Source organism: Delphinus delphis, chromosome 11, assembly GCF_949987515.2.
Source record: "Delphinus delphis chromosome 11, mDelDel1.2, whole genome shotgun sequence".
NCBI lineage: Eukaryota > Metazoa > Chordata > Mammalia > Artiodactyla > Delphinidae > Delphinus > Delphinus delphis.
In genome coordinates, this window is record NC_082693.1 from 60,625,392 (window position 1) to 60,647,665 (window position 22,274).

Here is a 22,274-nt window from a genome sequence, read left to right on the forward strand (position 1 = left end):
AGAAACTAAATCTTGCTTTGTTCAATATACATCATATAGCTCTTCTTTAATTAGATGATACCTCCTATCATTTTCTACTAACCTTTAGTTTGAATTCAAGTATTGCACTGTATCCAGTTTTTTGACATGTAATATTGACTGTTCCACCAAGCTCCAGTGTCATTGTGCCATAAAGAATTCCTAAAGAAAAAAAAACAATTTTGACAAAAGGTTAAAGAGAAAGAGAGAGAGACTGGCTAATAACAAGTAGAACTTTATAATCTAATCTTCTAAGAGAAATAATTCAAGAGGATTCTGTCCTATTCAATTACAATCTATAATATGCACATAAAGTTGGTTCTGTAGGATTTGAATAGATAACAGTTGATCCACATTATTTCCAGAGTCTATATTTACAAATTTATATTCTCACTAAAATATATTAGTAATCCCAAAATCAATACCCACAGCATTTTTGCAGTCATTCATGGACGTGTGCAGAGTGGTGAAATATTTGTTGTCCAATGTGCACACTGAAGCTGAAGTCAAACAAGGTGAGACTCTTGACTTCTGGCTTCATTACTCATGTAGTAAACAAGTGTCTTTTCTGCAGTATATTTAGTGCCACATTTTTGTGTTTTTTGTTGGTGATTTTACTATTTACAATGGCCCCCAAATAAGTGCTATCTGGTTTTCCTAAGCACAGAAGGTTGTGATGTACTTTATGGAGAAAATATGTATGTTAAAGCTTGGTTCAGGCATGAGTTATAGTGCTGTTGGCTGTTAGTTCAATGCTAATGAATCAAAAGTATATATGTAATATGGTGTCTTTAAAAAGAAACAAAGTTATGCTTTGATTGGTTGATGAAAATGCTGTGACAAGAGGCTCACAGGAACCTAACCATGTGTTTCCTCTAGGAGCAACAGTTTAGTATTCATTAATTCAGTGTCTGTGGTGACTTTATAGGACATAAGTACTACAAATAACAAGAATCAACTGTATAAGTAAGATAAATTTAAAAATCTCTGTATTTTGGTTCTTGACTAAAAACAGTTGGAGAAATTCTGAGTTTGACGAGTTAAACAGGCTGTGTGTGTGTGTGTGTGTGTGTGTGTGTGTGTGTGTATCTGTTCTTGGACTAAACTTTTTTTTTTCCCCAATGTTCATCATTCCCATAGTTTGTATATTTTTACTATGCATACATAGAAACCACATAAGCTCATTTTGCACACAATCATACTATACACATCTTTCTCCGATTTGATTTTTAAACTCAACATTTTAGATAGGATTTAAAACTTTTTCAAATTTTTTAATATAATTTTTAAAGGTTACTCTCCATTTACAGTTATTACAAAATCTTGGCTATATTCCCCGTGTTGTACAGTACATCATTGAGCCTTGAGCCTATCTTACCAATAGTTTGTACCTCCTAGTCCTCCACACCTATAATGCACCCCCCTCCCCAATGGCAACCACTAGTGTGTTCTCTGTATCTGTGAATCTGCTTCTTTTTTTGTTATATTCACTAGTTCATTGTATTTTTTAGATTCCATGTATTGAATATAAGTGATATCATACAGTACTTGTCTTTTTCTGACTTATTTCACTTAGCATAATGCCCTCCAAGTTGGACTCAACTCTTAAGGCAGCCTTTAATATGCAAATGCACAATGTTAATTTTCAAGAGAGGAACAGACTATGCAATGCTTCTCATATTTATTTGGCTATGGAATTCTTATTTTATACAACAATTTGAGACTAGTGATTTGGAGAACACATCTTAGAAAATACACGAAGGTAGAAAATAATCATTTCCTCATTCACAAGGGGTTATGATCTCTCCTTTTTTCCATGCAATAAAAACACTGCTATGAAAAAAAAAATTTTCCCTGTTGCTATTTAGGTATGACATTAGGTATCTCTCTACATGAAATATCATTTTATTTATTCTAAATTATTTAAAATTTAAGAGTATATTTCTCATCAATTCATTTCATGATTTCAGATATTTCACTTCATGTCGATTTCAAGAACCATACATGAAACTCAAAGAATTACCTAGCCTGAGGTCACAAGTTGGCAGTCCTGCACAGTGGATGGGAGTCAACAAGCCTAGAGTTTAGTCTCAGCATTCTTACTAACTAGCTGGTCTGGCTTCAGATAAGATTCTTAACCCTCCTGGTTTTTTCATCTGTGAAATGAGGTCATATTAAATAATTTCTATGTTTTCATGAATCAGTTCCTAAAATAGAGGATAATTACCCTAAAAAGTTATTTTTAAGAAATGGGTTGGAAAGAAGGGTAAAGATAATGACCAAGCTGAGTGTTTAAGATGATGCCATATAGCATAGCAGTGCAGATTGCAGAGCTGTGTGATCTCAGGCAAATTAACCTCTTTCTGCCTTATCCTCCTCGTTCATAAAACAGGGATAATATTACCTACTTCATAGGGCTGCTGGAATGATTAAATGAGTTTATAAATGTAAAGTGCACAGAATAGTTGGGTGCCTGGCCTGTTTTAAATGATAGTTATTATTTAATACTTTTATCTGTATACTAAATAATGGGGAAAAAGCATAATACATTAATTTTTAACAAACTGCCAAACAAGGATGAGAAAAAATTTTAAAGAACTTGTTACAATGAAAAGCAGTGCATTAAAATTTTAAAAAGGGGTGGTGGTGCAAGAAGATAAAAATCACTTTTGAGGATTCGGAAATAGCGGTCAGTTTCATCAAATTTTACAACTCGTAGACAAGGCAAATGAAATTCCATTATTATAAATCAGCCTCTTCCAAATAAAGTATGTGTCACAAAAAATCTACTGTGGTGAATTAATTCATCATAGAAATATTCAGCAGATGATAACAGTGATCTCAAGTATCTGTAAACCAAGGACACTTTCAAACAAAAGGCTGACTCCATCAACCTCAAAACATAAATTACAGTCAAATACACTTACTTAAAAAGAAGGTTTAAAAAAAACCTAACTCAAGTATAGAAAATATTTACCTTTACAATGAGCATATGGCATTGTCATTGCATAATCTTCACCTCTATTCAAGAAAGTTAACCGTGCTTCTCCTTCTAATAGTGCAGATAATGAGTTTCCTGAAATAAATATTGTTTTTTAAGTTTCACAAAAATAATTCAGCCAATTCAAAACAAACAAAACATATTTAGGATACCTACCAGATACCTACAGTGGAATGTCTTAAAAATGTCTCAGTCTCAATGTGTCCAAACATATATTTGTTGTCTTATACCCAAAACATATTCGATCCATGTTCCTATTCTTACAAAACGAGTACTTTTAAAAGGTACTCGTTATATGTTTGTTGTGTTATTTTACATGAGGCTCTTAAAAAAAATCTTAAACATGTAGAACATGCCGTAAAACACTATTTCACTGTATAGCTTAATATGCCCTTTTTTGAATAAAAACATTATTTCTTATCTGTAAGACACATTACTTCGTTAAGTCCCAAGCTTTAAGTACGTATAATTGATATAATAATACTATGGCTAATTTAGAAAAAATTTAAAATATGCATAACCCACCAAAATGCAATTGATGATAAAATTTCATGGTATTTTCTTCTAGCTTTTCATATATATATATATATATATATATATATATAAATATATATATTTCCCCCATTGAGAGCTTTATTGAAGTATAATTTACATACAGTAAGTGACCCATTTTAATGGTGCATTTTGATAGTCTTAGCAATTGTATCCAGTCACGTAACCTCCACCAGCACAATCCCTGCTCCTTGGCAGTTAATCTTTTCCTCCAGCCCAAGGAAACCACTGGTCTGGTTTCTATCACTATAGTTTGGCCTATTTTAGAATTTTGTATAGATGGCATCATAGAATATGTAGTTTATTGTGTCTGATTTCTTTCACTTAGCAAAATATTTTTCAGACTCATCCATGTTATTGTATCATCATTTCATGCCACTTTAACAATACTGAAAAATCTAAGGTATGAACATAGTATATCTCTCCATTTACTTATCTTCTTTAATTTTCCTCAGCAATGCTTTGTAGTTTTCAGTGTACAGGTCTTATATATCTTTCATTAAATTTACTCTTAAATATTTTATTTTTAAGATACTATTGTAATCAGAGTTGTTTTTTAAATTCCATTCTGCAAGTGTACATTTCTAGTATATAGAAATACAATTGATTTTTGTATTTTGATCATGTATCCTACAACCTTACGAAATTCACTCATTAGTTCTAGTAGTATGGTGGTATATTTTAGAGGATTTTCTATATAGATCAGGTATGTATGTGGTTTAACTTCTTCCTTTCTAATCTGTATGCTTGTTCTTTAACTTGTCTACTGCACTGGCTAGGACTTCTAACAGAATTTCATACAGAAGTGGTGAGAGTGAATATGCTTGCCTTGTACCTGACCTTAAGTAAAAATTGTTCTATTTTCAACATAAGAGTATTAAGTTGGCTATTTATTTTTCATAGATACCTTTAATCTAGTCCTAGTTTGTTGAGAGCTTTTATCATGAATGGATATTGAATTTTGTCAAATGCTTTTTCTGAATCTATTAAAATATGATTTTCCTTTATTCTATTAATATGAATTACACTGATTGTTTTTCAGGTGATATGCCAACCTTGTATTTGTGAGATAAACCCCACTTGATCATGATATATTATCTTTTAAATATATTGATCATGACATATATCATTTTTAGATATCCAATTATGTGTGTGTATTACCGTTTATATATATATTGATTTGTTACTAATTTGTTAAGGATTTTTGCAGGTATATTCAAGAAAGATGTTGATCTACAGTTTTCTGATAATGTCTGGTTTGGGGATAATGTCTGGCCTCATAAAATAGCTGAAAAGTGTTTCCTCCTCTTCTATCTTCTGTAAGAAGCTGTACAGAATTGGCATTATTTCTTCCTTAAATATTTACAAGAACTCAAAATATCTGGGCCTGGACCATAACTTTTTTATAATTCTTTTTTAAATTAATTATTTTTGGCTGCATTAGGTCTTCTTTGTTGTGTGTGGGCTTTCTCTAGTTGCAGTGAGCGGGGGCTACCCTTTGTTGCAGTGCGCTGGCTTCTCACTGCGGTGGCTTCTCTTGTTGCAGAGCACGGGCTCTAGGCGCGCGGGCTTCAGTAGTTGTGGCTCGCGGGCTCTAGAGCACAGGCTCAGTAGTTGTGGTGCACGGGCTTAGTTGCTCCACGGCATGTGGGATCTTCCCAGACCAGGGCCCGAACCCGTGTCCCCTGCATTTGCAGGTGGATTCTTAACCACTGTGCCACCAGGGAAGCCCTGGACTATATCTTTGAAGGAAGATTTAAAATTACTAATTCAATTTCTTCCACTGATTTAAGGCTATTATAATTTTACATTTCTTCTTGGGTCGGTTTTGGTAATTTGTGTTTTTTAAGGGATTTGCCTGTTTCATCCAAGCTGTCAAATTTATTGTCATAAAATTATCCATAATATTTCCTTATCATCTTTTCAGTGTCTGTAGGATCCGTAGTGATTCTGCTCATTTTATTCCTGATTTGTATTCTTTATTTTGATCAGTCTAAAAGCAACTCTTGGGTTCCCTGATTTTCTCAATTGTCTGTCCACTTTCTACACTGATGTCTGCTCATTATTATTTCCTTTCTTCTACCTACCTGAAATTTGATTAGCTTTTTCTAACTTCATAGGGTAAAAAGTTAGATCACTGATTTGGTTCTTTCTTTTTTTCTAATTTAAAGTTATAAATCTCTCTCTAAGCACCCCTTTTGCTGTATCCTACAAATTTTGATATGCTGTATTTTCATATCATCTAGTCTTAAATATTTTCTAATTTCTCTTGTGATTTCTTCTTTGGCCCATGAATTATTTAGAAGTATGTTATTTAATTTCTAAATATTTGGAGTTTACCTCGATATCTTGTTATTTATTTCTAATTCTATTTCATAAAGGTTGCAGAACATATTCTGTATGATTTCCATCTTTTGAAGTTTATGGAGAGTTGTTTTATGGTCAAACATGTGATCTATACCAGTGAAAAACCATATGTGTACTTGAACACAATGTGTATTCTGTAACTGTTGCCTGTAATGTTCTAGAAATATCAATTAAGGTAAGGTGTTGATAGTGTTTTTCAGGTCTATATGTCTTTGCTTATATTTCATCTAGTTGTCTTATCATCTGCTGAGGAGACAGTGTTAATCTAAATATGATTTTGGAATTGCCTATTTCTCCCCCTAATTCTGCTTTTGTTTCATGTATTTTGAGGTTCTATGATTTGATATACATTTGTGATTATTATGCTTTCCTGACGTACTAAAACTTTTATCATTATGAACTACTCCTTTTTTATCTCTTTAAAACTTTTTGTCTTAAAAGTTTATTAATATAGCCACTCAATCATACTTGAACTTAATGTTCACATAGTTTAGCTTTTAATTTTTTCTATCCATATACTTTCAACCTATTTGTGTCTTTACACTTAAAGTGGATCTATCCTTGCTGTTTTAGTCAATCTGACAATCTGTCTTTAAATTGGATTATTTTGACCATTAACACTGATATAATTACGATGGGTTTTTTATCTGCCATGTTACTGTGTATTTTCTATTGTTCCTCTCTGATTTTTATTCCTTGATCAAGCTTTCCTGCTACTTTAAAAAATAATTTGAATTTTTTTTTAGAATTTCATTTCAATAATCTTATTGGCTTTTTACTTATGCTTGTCATTATTGTGTGGATGTGTGTATGCTCATGTGCACACGCACATGCTCTAAAATAGCGTTTCTCAACAGTGGCGCTACTGCTATTTTGGGCTGGATAATTCTTTGTTGTGGTGGGTTGTCCTGTGCATTGTAGGATATTTAGCAGCATCCCTGGCCTCAAACTACTGGATATACCAACTGGAAAACCAAAATATCTCTGGCCATTGCCAAATGTCTCCTGGGCCCCAAAGTTGAGGACCAGTGCTTTAGGGATTACAAATATTTATCTTTAAAATTTCACACGCCACTTACAATTAAATTAACCACTTTTATAAAATGTAGAAACTTTGCAATCTGTATGTCCACTTTCCTTTAAGCCTTTATGCTATAGTTATATCTGCATATGCTATAAAATTCACAAGGCAATGTTAACATTCTTTGTTTTGAACAGTAATATATATTATAAACAAATTGAGAAGAAAAAGTAAGAAAAAATGTCTTTTGGATTTACTAGATACTTATTTCTTACACTCTTCTGTCCATTCTGAGGATCTGGGTTTTTATCTAGTATCATTTACCTTTAGCTTGAAGAACTTTATTTAGCTTTTCTTGTAGTATGACTCTTCTGGCAACAAATTCTTTTAGTTTTATTTTATCTGAAAATGACTTTATTCTTGAAGAATATTTTCTTTCAACACTATAGAGATGTTCCATTTCCCTGAGTTCTTCACAGATTCTAATAAGAAGTTGGCCATTACAGAATCATTATTTCCCTGAATGTATTATACTGCTTTTCTCTTTTTGTTTTCAAGATTTGTCTTTGATCTTTGGCTTTAAATAGTTTGAGTACATTGTGTCTTGGCTTAGCCATCTTTTTTGTTTTTTTTCCCTAACCACTAGACTGTCAGGAAATTCCCTGTATTGCCTTCTCTAGGACATTGATGGATTCCCACTCCACCAGTTTTCTAGAACTCGAAGTTAAAGAAGTGGGAGTTGGGAACTTCTCTGGTGGTCCAGTGGTTAAGACTGCACTTCCACTACAGGGGGCATGAGCTCGATCCCTGGTTGGGGAACCAAGATCCCGCATGCATTGGTTTAGCCATCTTAATGTTTATTCTGCTTGGTATGCTTTGAGCATCTTGAATGTGTAAATTTATACCTTTCGTTATATTTGGAAAACTTTTGCATCAACTCATTTTTTTTAACATCGTTATTGGAGTATAATTGCTTTACAATGGTGTGTTAGTGCCTGCTTTATAACAAAGTGAATCAGCTATACATATACATATATCCCCATATCTCCTCCCTGTTGCATCTCCTTCCCACCCTCCCTATCCCACCCCTCTAGGTGGTCAAAAAGTATCGAGCTGATCTCCCTGTGCTATGCGGCTGCTTCCCACTAGCTATCTATTTTACGTTTGGTAGTGTATATATGTCCATGCCACTCTCTCACTTCGTCCCAGCTTACCCTTCCCCCTCCCTGTGTCCTCAAGTCCATTCTCTACATCTGTGTCTTTATTCCTGTTCTGCCCCTAGTTTCTTCAGAACCAATTTTTTTTTTTTTTTTAGATTCTATATATATGTGTTAGCATGTGGTATTTGTTTTTCTCTTTCTGACTTACTTCACTCTGTATGACATACTCTAGGTCCATCCACCTCATTACAAATAACTCAGTTTCGTTTCTTTTTATGGTTGAGTAATATTCCATTGTATATATGTGCCACATCTTCTATACCCACTCATCTGTCGATGGACACTTAGGTTGCTTCCATGTACTGGCTATTGTGAATAGAGCTGCAATGAACATTGTGGTACATGACTCTTTTTGAATTACGGTTTTCTCAGGGTATATGCCCAATAGTGGGATTGCTGGGTTGTACGGTAGTTCTATTTTTAGTTTTTTAAGGAACCACCATACTGTTCTCCATAGTGGTTGTATCAATTTACATTCCCACCAACAGTGCAAGAGGGTTCCCTTTCTTCACACCCTCTCTAGCATTTATTGTTTGTAGATTTTTTGATGAAGGCCATTCTGACTGGTGTGAGGTGATACCTCATTGTAGTTTTGATATGCATTTCTTTAATGATTAGTGATGTTGAGCATCATCAATTCATTATTTTCCTGTTCCATTTTCTCTCCCCTTCTGGGACTCCAGTAACACGTATGTTAGACCACATGATATTATATAACAGATATCTGAGGCTCTGTTCATTTTTTAATATAATTTTTCTCTGTGCTTTCCACATTGGATTTCTATTTATCTATTTACAAGCTCACTTATTTTCTTCTCTATCATCTCCACTCTGCTGTAAAGTTCACTCTATGAATTTTTAATTTAAAATACTGAATTTTTCAGTTCTAGAATTTCTATTTAATTTTTGAAATATATCTATTTCTACTTTTCTTCTAAGCTGTACAATTTTTTCATTCACTGTGACCATATTTTCTTTTACTTATTTAAGGGCACTTATTTTAGCCACTTAAAAATCCTTGTGTGCTACTTCCAACAGTATATCCTGGGGTTTGTCTCAGTTGATTTTCTTTTCCTTTGAGAATATGTTCCATTTTCCTGGGTCTTTAAGTTAGGTAATTTTGTATTCGATTCTGGACATTATAAATGTTGAGTTGTAGAGACTCTGAATTCTATTATTTTTCTCCAATGAAAGTTGTTCTTTTGTCTTAGCATGCAATTATTCGATTGGACTCAAATTACGAACTTTGGTTTTTTTTTTGGGTGGCAGTTTTGTTCTGGATTTAGCCAGAGAGGTAGGCAGAGAGAATTCAGGATCCCCTCTCTGGCTCTTTTACTTTTCAGGTTCCTGTTCTCTGTCCAGTGGCCACAGTTTCTCCAAATTTAGTGTTTGGTTCCCCAGGTCAGAAAGGCTGCAATGTTTCCACCAGTTTACCCTGCTAACTGTACCTGACCTGAGGCTGAAAGTCACGGAAACGAGGATTCATTCTGTATAATTTCTGTTGTATGACTGTGGACTTTCCACTAAATTGGCCTGCAATTGCTCTCTTGAATGTTTTCACGTATTAATAGCTGCTTTCTGTATTAGGGCCAGATGTCCAGAGGAGAAGGACTGGTCTAGTAGGACCTTATTCAGACACTGTTGTTCACATACATTCGTAACACATTTCTCTCTTAAAATCATTTCTCTCTTATTATATAGTATTCATAACCATACTATATCTTAAAATAACTGAATGTTCTCTTATTTTAAAGGAAATACTTGCTCTTTGTGGGAAAGTTGAAAAATCCAACGATAATTACCCATAATTCCATCATTCAGGTTAATCATGAAATCTTGATATAATTCCTTGCATCTTTTTTTCCTATATATGAATGTATACATGTTTTAAAGCAGAGTTGACTCAGAGCATATATGTACTCTGCTTTTCACTTAACATTATATCATAAGCCATTTCAGATTTTACTGCACATTAGAATTACCTGAGGAGATTGTAAAAATGTATATTCTTGGGCTTCCCTGGTGGCACAGTGGTTAAGAATCTGCCTGCCAATACAGGGGACAGGGGTTCGAGCCCTGGTCTGGGAAGATCCCACATACCGCAGAGCAACTAAGCCCATGCACCACAACTACTGAGCCTGCGCTCTGGAGCCCACGAGCCATAACTACTGAGCCCGTGTGCTGCAACTACTGAAGCCCGTGTGCCCAGAGTCCGTGCTATGCAACAAGAGAGGCCACCACAGTGAGAAGCCCACGCGTCACAACAAAGAGTAGCCCCCGCTCGCCAAACTAGAGAAAAGCCCCGCGCACAGCAACAAAGACCCAACGCAACCAAAAATAAAATAATATAAATAAATTTATATTAAAAAAGAATATACTTGAGCCCAGTGATTTTGATTTGGTAAGTCAAGATTGGGATTCAGGACTCCAAAATTTTAACTGATACTCTGATTATGAAATTGATGGTTTATGCATACCGTTTGAAAAACAAGAGCAGTTCTCCCAAATGATGATAAATTATTCAACCCATAGCAAAGTGACTAAGTACCTATATTTTATCTGCTCTGCAGAATATCAGAAAGCCATTTAAAAATGAATGGTTCTTAGGGCAAAGACTAGTGGTACAAGAAAAAACAGATCCATAGATCCAAGAAGATAGCCCTTGAAATAGAAAATAATGGCATTAAAAACCAGTGATAAATAAACCAAATACTGAGAAAATTTATTGGCTTTTGGGAAGAGAAAGTTGTGCTCTTGCTTCACTTCATACACACTATATACAAAGAAATAAATTTCAGGCAAACTAAAGAGCAGTGAAAGCATAAAAATATGAGAACATGTGAGCGACTTATTATATAAGCTGAAGAGAGAAAGGGTTTTCTAATTGTGACACCAAAAGCAAAAACCAGCAAAGGAAAAACTGATAATTTAGTACATCAAAATGTCAAGAGAGGGCTTCCCTGGTGGCGCAGTGGTTGAGAGTCCGCCTGCCGATGCAGGGGACGCGGGTTCGTGCCCCGGTCCGGAAGGATCCCACGTGCCGCGGAGTGGCTGGGCCCGTGGGCCGTGGCCGCTGAGCCTGCGCGTCCGGAGCCTGTGCTCCGCAGCGGGAGAGGCCACAGCGGTGAGAGGCCCGCGTACCGCAAAAAAAAAAAAAAAAAAAAAAAAAAAAAAATGTCAAGAGACTACTTGTTAAGAGGAATATACTCTACCCAGATGTCATTAAATTTAACTTAATTTAGATTCAAGAAAATGAACTAATTCCTAAAACAATATAAACTATCAAACTCTCCTAGCAAGAAGTTTCTATATGGGCAAGTCAATAACCAAAGAAGAAATGAGGAAGTTACCAAAAAATTGTCCCTACAAAGTTTGAATTTAGTAAATTCTTTCAAATTATAAAGGAACAGATAGTTCTGATATACACAACTGTATGTACTATAACATAGAAAAAAGAAGGCCAGCTGCTGAAGTAATTGCAGAAAGTGAGCTATGTACCTGGTATTCAATAAAAATTCTACAAGGGTAGAACACATATTCACTAAAGCCATTTAAACTATAGTCAGGGTAGGGGCATGGAGGGATGGAGGGTTCAGTGGGGAGGGAATAACCCAAATATACGTAACCTTCAGAAGAAAATGATCACCCTCTGAAACAAGCAAAAGATAAAACTAGGCAAAAAAATCAAACCCAAAACCCAAACAAAGCAAGCATCAAGGGATGATTTGTTTGTTTGAATTGTCACAGATTTTAGATTAAGGTTTCCTACTATACATATTTATTTTCCCTTGTACTTAAAAAAGTTTTTGTTAGTATGTTACTTGATCCAAGGTTAAATATCATTACTGACTGACCCTGGACTAAGTATTCTAACTGTATTTGGATGCTTTCTCCTCTTTTCAAAGACTAAAACAAAACAAAACATTATGGCCTAAAATGGTTAGCTGTAGTGGGCAATCATTATTCTGTCTTTTGATAAGTGGTACTTGTGGTAAATTTACACGTACGTGATGAACACTTACATAACATGAGTCATATCTCTATTTATGAATGAGCAAAGAAAAACAACAGAAAAAGAAAGGTCATTACCCAAGTAAAAATGGTAAAATGACCTATAAATTCCTGGCTGAAAACAGCCCAAGACATTGTCTGTATAAAAGCTCACCAGGAAATACTACCTTCCAGAAAAGCATATAGATTGAGACACGGGTAAACTCACCATAGAACTTGGACTTAGCCAGGATACTACCACTAAGGCAAAATCCATCTTTTCGGTTACTAACATAAAAGGCAGATATTGGTGGATGATGGGACACCTATTGAATACAGGAAAAATACATTAAAATATAATAATATAAGCATATTATTGTGATATTATCAAAAGTTCAAGTCTTAAAAGCATACTCTAATAATGAATTAAAAGAAACATTTGGTTAAGTAGTAAAATTAAATATTGATGATTATAGTAACCAATCTCCAAGATGTATCTGAAGGAAACCCACCTCCTGGTATTCACACCGTTAAGGTGAGCTTCTCTTACACTGTACCAAAGTTAGTTTGTGTGGAAGTAATAGTATATCACTTCTGAAATTAGGTTATAATGCAGCATGTACCTTGGTGTGTGTGTGTCTCTCTCTCGAAGATCATTAGCTCTGAAAGGCCAGCTTCCATGTTATGAACAACTCTATGGAGAGGCCCATGTGACAAGGAACTGAGTACTCTTGTCAAAAGCCATGTGATGAGCTTGGAAGCAGAATCCTCCAGCCCAGGTAAGCCTTCAGATGATTGCAAAGCTGGCTGATATCTTGACCTCAACCTCAGGAGAGATCCCGAGCCAGACCACCCAGCTAAACAGTTCTCAGATTCCTGAACATCACTGCATGAGATAATAAATGTTTTTTGTCTTAAGCCGTTAAGTTTTGAATTTGTTATACAGCAATGAATAACTAATACAGTGGCTATTCTTCATGTAGATTACTGAATAGACCGTAGGAAACTAACAAAAGCTTTAACAAATATTTTAATAATTAATATTGCAAAATGTATACATCATGTTTTTTGAAATGAGACAAAACTAAAATCAAACGCTTCTCAAGCTTCTCAACTTAGTGAAGAATTATAGTGAACTAAAATACAAGACAGTATAATCATTAATTAAAAAAAATTAATACAGATAAGTGGTTTCAATCTGAGGAGTATATCAAAATCTCTTGGGAAGAGGAAGGTTTTTCAAATAACACATAGTCCTCTCATCCTCCTTACATTCTGTATATGAAAGGTAAGCAGGTCAGGATTTGTTTAGATGAAGAATAGCTGGGAAGATATAATAGGGTGGGAGAATTAAATTTAAAAATAATGAGGCAAAAAGTGCAATATCAGATTACCTAATTGTGAATCTGTGGAGGGCTTAAAAAGGCATGTAATTTGAGATAAATTTAGAAAGATATGGAGGACCCTGAATGTCAGAGAAATGGGTGTAAATTTGATTTAGGAACTGGGGAACCATTGAAGTATTTGGTCCAAGAAAAGGAGGGGGGGCAGAGCAATAAAAATAAAGATTTATTTTTTATCGTAGGATTCCATGACTGTAAGAGAGTATGTAGCTTAAGAGTATGGTATTTAGTAGTCAGTACCAAGAGGTTAAAATCTTACCAAATGTTCGCTAGTAAGAAAGGTTATAATCAACAGTGAGTTTACTGAGTTAACATTTTCTATAAAAAAATCTGAATAACTTCCAAATCAGTTTTATTTCTATAACATGGATTTCTAATACCTGTTCAGCAATATAAAAAGTTTTGCTGTTTGTTCTGGGATGAATCCACAAACAACGGAAAGTCTCACCAAGTATAGGATTATAAGGTTTCTTCAGTCCCTAGTAAAAAACATACAAGTTTCAAATTATAAATATGGAAGATTCAAAGTACTAACTTAAACCAGTCAAGATAGGCTTAACTGTATCATCTGGGAACTATCCTTATAAAATTTCCCAGTAGTAACATGAAATAAAATTAAATGACTTCAATCATAATACAGGTCTAAATAACCAAGTATTTTGCAATTCTGCTAACTGAAAGAGGCCCTGCAATGCAATTATTAATAAATAATCTAAAGATAACATAAAGAATAAAGAACACATATAAGGCTATAGAAAGTAAAACAAACATTACCTTTGGCTTTTTATAGAATCCTGACAAATACCATTTTACTACTTTCTTCAAACGGAAATAAGGATTTTCTTCAAGAGCAGCCCTAAAAAATAAAATGATATATGCAAAAATTTTACAGAACATATCACAAATTCTCCCTCATATTAATCAAGTCAACAATTGAATATGAGATATGACTGGAAAGCATAATTCATTTTCAAAATAGATGGCAAAAACAACCATATAAATCAGTTTGCAAGAATCACTTTTCATAATCTGGTTACTATTCTGCCCATTTTTAACCCCATCTTTAGTCTTCAACCTCCCCTATGTGCTACCAACTGATTTTCCAGAGTGAGCTAACTGTACAAATATAACAGATAATCAAAGAATAATTTTCATTTTAAAACAGGCATTTTCAAAAGCCATGACTCACCTGTCCCCTTGCCCTTCTGCTAATTCTATGAACATTGCAAAACACTGATTGTGTTTTTCAGGTGAATTCTGAGTTTGTATATATATATGTATATATGGCAATTTATTTATATTACTCCCTTCAAGCATGTCTGAAGGTCCAATGTGGTGATTTTTGAAGATGAAGTGTGAGATGGAAGAGGCTAGGCCTAGGCTCGCCGACAACTGTGCCAAGTTGAAAATATTGAACTTTTCGGGAGTTAACATCCCTCTGATTGCTCTCTTCTTTTCTTGGTTTAAATTCTCTTTACTACACAATTCATTTACAGCTTTACATGTATGTAGAATGCACAGTTCAAAACTCAAAGCAATATAAAGAAGTACACAGTCTTGCTATTGCCCCATCTCTCCATACTCTTCCTACTTAACCTCCCATAGGCAACCTTTTTTTTTAGCTGCTTCTTTTTTTTTTTTTGGCCGCACCACGTGGCATATGGGATCTTAGTGCCCCGACCAGGGATCAACCAGGGATCTAACCCGCGCACCCTGCAGTGGAAGCACAGAGTATTAACCACTGGACTGCCAGGGAAGTCCCTAGTTGCTTCTTTTCATATAGTTTTCTTCAAGTATAAAGAAGCAAATATAAATATGTAGTCTTTTTTTTCTTTGGCTGTGTTGGGTCTTCATTGTGGTGCGTGGGCTTCTCAGTGTGATGGCTTCTCTTGTTGCGGAGCATGGGCTTTAAGCACACGGACTTCAGTAGCTGCAGCATGGGGGCTCAGGAGTTGTGGCTCGTGGGCTCTCGAGCGCAGGCTCAGTAGTTGTGGCTCACAGGCTTAGTCGCTCTGCGGCATGTGGGATCTTCCTGGACCAGGGATCGAACCCGTATCCTCTGCACTGGCAGGAGGATTCTTAACCACTGTGCCACCAGGGAAGTCCCAAATATGTAGTCTTTTTCTTAAAAAAAAAGGGGAACAAACTAAATGCATTCTTCTGTATCTTGCTTTTTTACATACACACACACACACTCCTGAAGATCCCTCCAAATCAGTTTATAGAGTTCTTCCTTAGTGTGGATGTACCATACATTACTTAACCAGTCAACTGTGGCGGGACACTTGAGTTATCTAACCTTTTGCTGTTCCAAACCATGCTGCAACAATTTTGTATCTATGTCATTTTGTACATGTGGAGTTGTATCTGTAGGAGATATTCCCAGAAGCAGAATTACTGGATCAAAGGATTGAATACATTTATAATTTTGGTAGATACTGCCAGATGCCTTTCTAATGCACTGTGCTAGTTTGTATGACCCAACAGCAGTCTATGAGTGCCACACAACCTTGGCAACAGTGTGTGTTGCCAGAAGTGCAACCTTTTAATTTGGGAAAATGGTCATCTCTCAAGATCTTACTGTGATTCATAGGAACCTGCCTCATATTCTGAGGGAAATACATTTCTAGATAGATAAAAGGAAGCAGAACTGGGGTATAAAAGCATCTAGATTTTTGGTCAAAGTGATGGATGGAAAATAGATCTTATTATGGTTTGAATTTGCACTTTTCTTATTTTAAGTGAAGTTTACATGTTTAAGGATTTTTTTTTTTTTTTTTTTTTTTGCTGTACGCGGGCCTCTCACTGCTGTGGCCTGTCCCGTTGCGGAGCACAGGCTCCGGACGCGCAGGCTCAGCAGCCATGGCTCACAGGCCCAGCTGCTCCACGGCATGTGGGATCTTCCCAGACCGGGGCACAAACCTGTGTCCCCTGCATCGGCAGGCGTACTCTCAACCACTGTGCCACCAGGGAAGCCCTTAAGGACTATTTTTATTACTTCATTTTTAAACTGCTTGGTCATTTCCTCCACTTCTTTTTCTATTAGGTTATTGATCATTTTCATTCACTAAGAATTTCTTTTCATAGGATTTCTTTTCATTCACTAAAATAAAAAGAGCCCTTTTTATTTTAGGGAGCTTAACAGTTCATTTATGACTTAATTTGCAAAAATCTCCCCCAGTTTACGAATTATCCTTTGAATCAGCTTGTTTTTTTTCATTCACTAAGAATTTCTTTTCATTCACTAAAATAAAAAGAGCCCTTTTTATTTTAGGGAGCTTAACACTTCATTTATGACTTAATTTGCAAAAATCTCCCACAGTTTACGAATTATCCTTTGAATCAGCTTCTTTTTTCTTTTTTTTGCAATGTTCATTAATGCAACTAATAGACTAATAATGCAATGAATAAACTGAATACAGGTATTAATGCAGAATCTAAAAATCAGGTCACAGGGCCAGAACCTAGTATCTTAGAAAACACAGTGCCTTGAAACTGCTGCTGGAATGGGGGCAGCAAGTGAAACTTGGAAAAGTATGATTGTCCAAGAAACTGCTGGGAAAGAGGTAGGCAGCTCCTCCTCCACCTCCCTCATGCCTGCCTTCTTCAGAATTACTCCCAGGATCAGCTGGCAGGAAGAAAAGCAAAGGTGAGAGTGGGGATTTATGCCATGTGCCAGCAGTTAGTAGGATGTTCCCGTTGTGATAAGCTGCACACGCCTCACTGCATGCAGAGAGAATAAGCACAAACAAAAGCAGAAGCCCCAGGATGGGACCTGAAAGAGGACTTAGGTGGGGGAGAACCAAGAATGCCAACCAGCTCTCCCTGTGTTAGGTCAATGCACAGGTCAGGGAGCCTGTGATGGCAGTGCTGTCAAGGCAGGGGCAGAATTCCTGTCTTCCTCAAGCTTGTGATTTCTCCATTTGACCTCATAAATGGAAACATTACAGCAAAGTATTAAACCTGCTTCTTATTAAGGTCAACCACAGAAGTGGTGGAGAAGAGAGAGTGGCATCTCATTTGAGCCTGATTTTGGTACAGCATTACCACTGAAATCAGCACTCTGAAAATACTCGAAAACCATGAAGTATCTTTTATTTTAAGAAATGAGAATTTACTTACTCAGATAGGAAATCTGCATGATAGTAGTAATCTGAAAGTTTATCCAGGAAAGAACGGGGTTCCAAAATAAATGTAGGCAGAACCACCCTGGATAGGTCCATGCCAGGACGGACTTGTTTCAGTAGTGTCCAGATAAGGCTTTTGTTTTCTTCTGACACAGTTTCTGTTTGAGAAGCCTCACCTGCCTTTAGCAATTAACAAAAAATACTGAAATACTATATTTATTTCAGACACATAAATATGTAGATAAGACAGCTCATACTGAAAATATGAATCTTCTCTAAGACTATTCCAAGCAATCTTAAAATGTGAAAATAACCCATTAGGTAATAAGTCAACACCTATAAAATTTAGTAAAAGGGCAGTCGCAAGAGACACTAAATAAAGTGAATGATATATACAAAGAATCCATTACAAAAAAACATTATACTCTATTATTTTATACTATGTTTACTTCTATGCATTAGCAATAACAAGAAAGTTATAAATTCATGTTTCCCTACAATTTACTTTGTACCTGGCAATAACATCAAGGAGTATTTTATTTCAAAAGCAAACCTGAAGATGTAAACTCTAAATTTAATAGAATATATTGGTATTTGTGCCAGTATATGTGTTTAATTGTTTATAAATCTTGATATATTCATATGTATGCAACTTTTAAAATAAAATAGGTATTATATAAATACTATTCTCTTTCAGGAAAAGAAGAAATAGGTCATACAAATATCTTCAATTTCATCTGTAAATTTCCAAGCATTAGAAAACCAAAATCTCTGAAAATCACAGACTGTTACCTCTCCGAGTTCTTCATGGCTCTGTTCAGTGTAGGTAGTCTCCTTTAAAGGCTCAACAGGCTCAGGTTCAATGTATGAGTCATCTTGCCTTTCTGATGTATCTGTGTCACTTTCTTCACTTTTCCCCATCACCTCATTGTCAGACTCATCATGCTCTTGATCATTTTCTTTATCAGATTTATCAGAATACATATCTTGGTCCTTAAAATGCTGCCGTTCAATTTCACTATCATTTAACCTTAAGAGAAAGAATTATTAGGAGGAAGGATAAAGGAGGTTAAGAATATTTAATTTATAAATAAGAAGGATATGTAACACTTACTGAGAATTTACTATGTGAAGGGTACCATTCTAAGTGTTTTATATAGTTTAACTCATTTAATCATAAAATAGCCCTAAAAGTAAAATCATTACTCTCACTTCACAGATTAAAAAATGGAGGCACAGAGAAATTAAATTAAAACCTGGAAAATGCTAAAAGATGACACTCTGAGCTCTTTGCTTCTCTATCCTTTAGGTCTAAAATTTTCCAAAAGCAAAATTTTATACTATTTCTTGCTAGATTTTTTCCTTAGTTTTACAAACATCATCACTTGAATCAACCTATCACTTCTGGTCTAAAGAAAAACTTCAAGACAAGACCACTAGATTCTCAAGTGAACGCAAATGAATTATGACTTTCTACCTGTAAAGGTCTCCAAAGTCACTCATAATAAGTCCAAAAATAAAAGGAGTAATATATAAGGTAATTATATCGATTTAATACTGGACTGAGGACTTCCTTGGTGGCACAGTGGTTAGGAATCTGCCTGTCAATGCAGGAGACATGGGTTTGATCCCTGGTTCGGGAAGATCCCACATGCCGCAGGGCAATGAAGCCTATGCACCACAACTACTGAGCCTGCATTCTAGAGCCCGTGAGCCACAACTACTGAGCCCCTGTGCCACAACTACTGAGCCTTCACCCTAGAGCCTGCGCTCCGCAACTACTGAAGACTGCGCACCTAGAGCCTGTGCTCCGCAATGAGAGGCCACCAAAATGAGAAGCCTGCGCACCACAATGAAGAGTAGGCCCCGCTCACCGCAACCAGAGAAGGCCCACGCACAACAACGAAGACCCAACGGAGCCAAAAGAAAGAAAGAAAAACAACTGGATAGGCTTAACCCTGAAAAAAAAACTCTATGGAGAACTGGAAATGGAAATTTCAGCTTAAGGAAATGAACCTATGGCCTAAAATTGTTAAGCTGCCATACCCAACCTTATTCTTACTTACAAGACTAGGGTTACTATTCTGCACAAAAAGGAAACAATTTTTAAAAAAAAATCACTTCCAGAATCAAACATTTTTTTAGAAATTTCTCATTTAAGAAAGTATCTGTGGGTTTCGTTTGGTATAAAAAATTTGTAAAGTACTTTACAAAAGAATACATGGTGCCGTTATATATAGTAATTGACATTTTAACAATGCTGAGATAAGTTTAACAGAGTAGTCCTATTTGATTCTCTTTTAGTCTCTATTTTTCCAAAATCTTCTTATGTTTGGATTTTAATCAGACAACTTCTAACAGAAATTCATTTTTTAGAATACTTATTTTCTTTTTTCTCCTTTACAATCATATATATTTTCTCCTTTACAATCATATATTGCTGTCTTTGCTTTCTTACCATCTAGTCTCTCCTTAATCCCTCACAATCTGTTTTTTATTTTCTCTTTTATTTTGTTTTATCCTCTCTCCCCTTTGGCAACCTGTCCAGTTTCAAGACTTCATCATTTCTATTTGATGATTTCTGTTTGATGATTTCCCATGCATGCAAGAATAAGCTTCAGATTCATGTTTTTAAACGCTTGGTTGACCACATCTATATATACTGGGACCACTGCATCCTCAACATATCCAATATTTAATATATTATCTCCCAAATATGGTCCTTTTAAAAATTTTTTATCATCTTCCCAGTTACTCAGGCTTAAAACTTGGTAATCTTTTTTTAACTTTACCCGTTTCCTGTCTCTTACATCCAAGGAGACTCTAAGTCTCGAAGGTAGGCTCCCATCCTTCCTCATCTCTGCGACATCAGTTCCTAGCTCATTTTCTGTCATATATCCGAATGAACGTGTTCATATGTTGATTCTACTTAATGGTAAAATCTGTTATATTGATCCGCTCCCTGATTCCCTAGCTGGATATTATGTTTTCACCCTCTAAATTCTCCTGATCCTATATTACCCTAAGACATCTCTCCTTTGGTTGTTTATGTCATTCTTTTCTTCCTATTATTTATAGTTGCCTGGCATTTTATCGCTTTCAAGCAAAACAAAACAAAACATCTCTCTAGGATTACATAGCTAGTAAACTGTTATACTGGATTCAAATTTAGGATCATATCTGATTCATTTTCCTATTCACAATGTGGTGAATTACAAAGAAAAGTGTATGGTATCTTACACAGAAAAGAGACTCAAAATTTTTTAATGAATAAATACGTGAAGCAGATGAATTTTAAGATCCCCAAATAAGAGCATTTAAGGATTACCTGGTATTCTATAATACCAGGGGAAAAGGCCCCAACAAAAACCCATTCCTATATCAGGTGCACCTCCCTCCCCCTCATCCTATCAGACTCCTACACTAGGATAAAACAAAGCTCCAGATTATAGATCTGCAAAGAAAGGATGTAAAAGATAAGGTAATGGTGGTTTTATTTATTTATTTATTTTTGGCAGTTTTAAAAGAGAGTAAAGAAAAAGAGTCAAACAAAAGGATAGGAAAAAAAAAAAAAAGTTCAGCTCCGCTTACAGGGAAGCGAGGAGAGAAGCAGTCTAACTTTGAGGAGGGTAACATCAATGCTGACAGAAATAAATGGCTGCAGAGAAGCTGAGGGCTGAGGCCAGGGAGGAAAAGCTGAGGGCTGGGGCCAGGCAGGAAAAGCGGAAGTCTATTTTTCCTGCAAAGCAACAGAAGAGATCTGAACCTCAACCTTCGTTTCCTTGAAGAAAATTTTTTTTAGTATTAACTACAATGAATGCTTCAGGGGAAAAAAAAAACACAAATAGGATACAGTCCCAATTTGAAACACAATATAATAGGAGAATTCCACAAATACCAGGTAGAATAAGTCAAGTCCATTATAGAAAAAACAAAAAAGTGCTAATAGAACAACAGTAGAAGGACGGATTACATCTCATTTTTATGAGGCAAAGAAAGGCTTCACATATGATATAATATTTGAGATTGAGATTGGCCTTGAAGAACACAGGAGTATGACGGAAGAAAAGAGCAAGGAGGACTAGACGTCATTCTTAATTGACGGAACACCAGGCACAAAGACAAGGTAGTTAGCATGGTTGTATTTAGGAAAGAACAAGTAATTCATATTAGCTGGAATCAAGGAAATAACTCTCTACACCTCACCAGAGCAACTCAACAAATTTTAAACCAGGCCATAGGGGTTTAAAGACAGCTAAGTTTCAATCCTAGATACAATACAAAAATTCTAGGCCTGCCAACTAACCTAGTGAATAACACAGTCTCGAAAATAATCACCAAATTAGTGGCAATATCTACTTACTGGAAGTTATCACCACTGTGGAGACTGTTAGCACGTAATAAGCCATACAAAGTCACATGTGTGCTCTCTGATGAGATGCTCAGGTCATGTTCCTTTCCCTCTCTGATCATTGTACGTTTAAGAAGACTAGAACATTTCAAAGCCAACTCCAAAGCATCCATCCAGCACCTTCCTAGAAAAAGACAGATTCATAAATAGTATAATTCAAGAAA

The 22,274-nt window shown here is 35.5% G+C and overlaps 1 protein-coding gene across 3 annotated transcripts in view; it reads right to left on the reverse strand.

The window, feature by feature from the left end:
* The window catches only part of OSBPL8 (oxysterol binding protein like 8), a 193,744-nt gene that overhangs the window by 26,479 nt on the left and 144,991 nt on the right, over positions 1 to 22,274 (reverse strand). For all 3 annotated transcript variants that reach the window (XM_060025286.2, XM_060025287.1, XM_060025288.1), the window contains 8 exons: positions 22,063 to 22,234; positions 18,492 to 18,729; positions 17,695 to 17,879; positions 14,347 to 14,428; positions 13,953 to 14,051; positions 12,399 to 12,495; positions 2,996 to 3,094; positions 83 to 180 (listed from right to left, as the gene is read on the reverse strand). In XM_060025286.2, the coding sequence (XP_059881269.1) occupies positions 83 to 180; positions 2,996 to 3,094; positions 12,399 to 12,495; positions 13,953 to 14,051; positions 14,347 to 14,428; positions 17,695 to 17,879; positions 18,492 to 18,729; positions 22,063 to 22,234 (1,070 nt within the window). The remainder of the gene's footprint in view (positions 1 to 82; positions 181 to 2,995; positions 3,095 to 12,398; positions 12,496 to 13,952; positions 14,052 to 14,346; positions 14,429 to 17,694; positions 17,880 to 18,491; positions 18,730 to 22,062; positions 22,235 to 22,274) is intronic.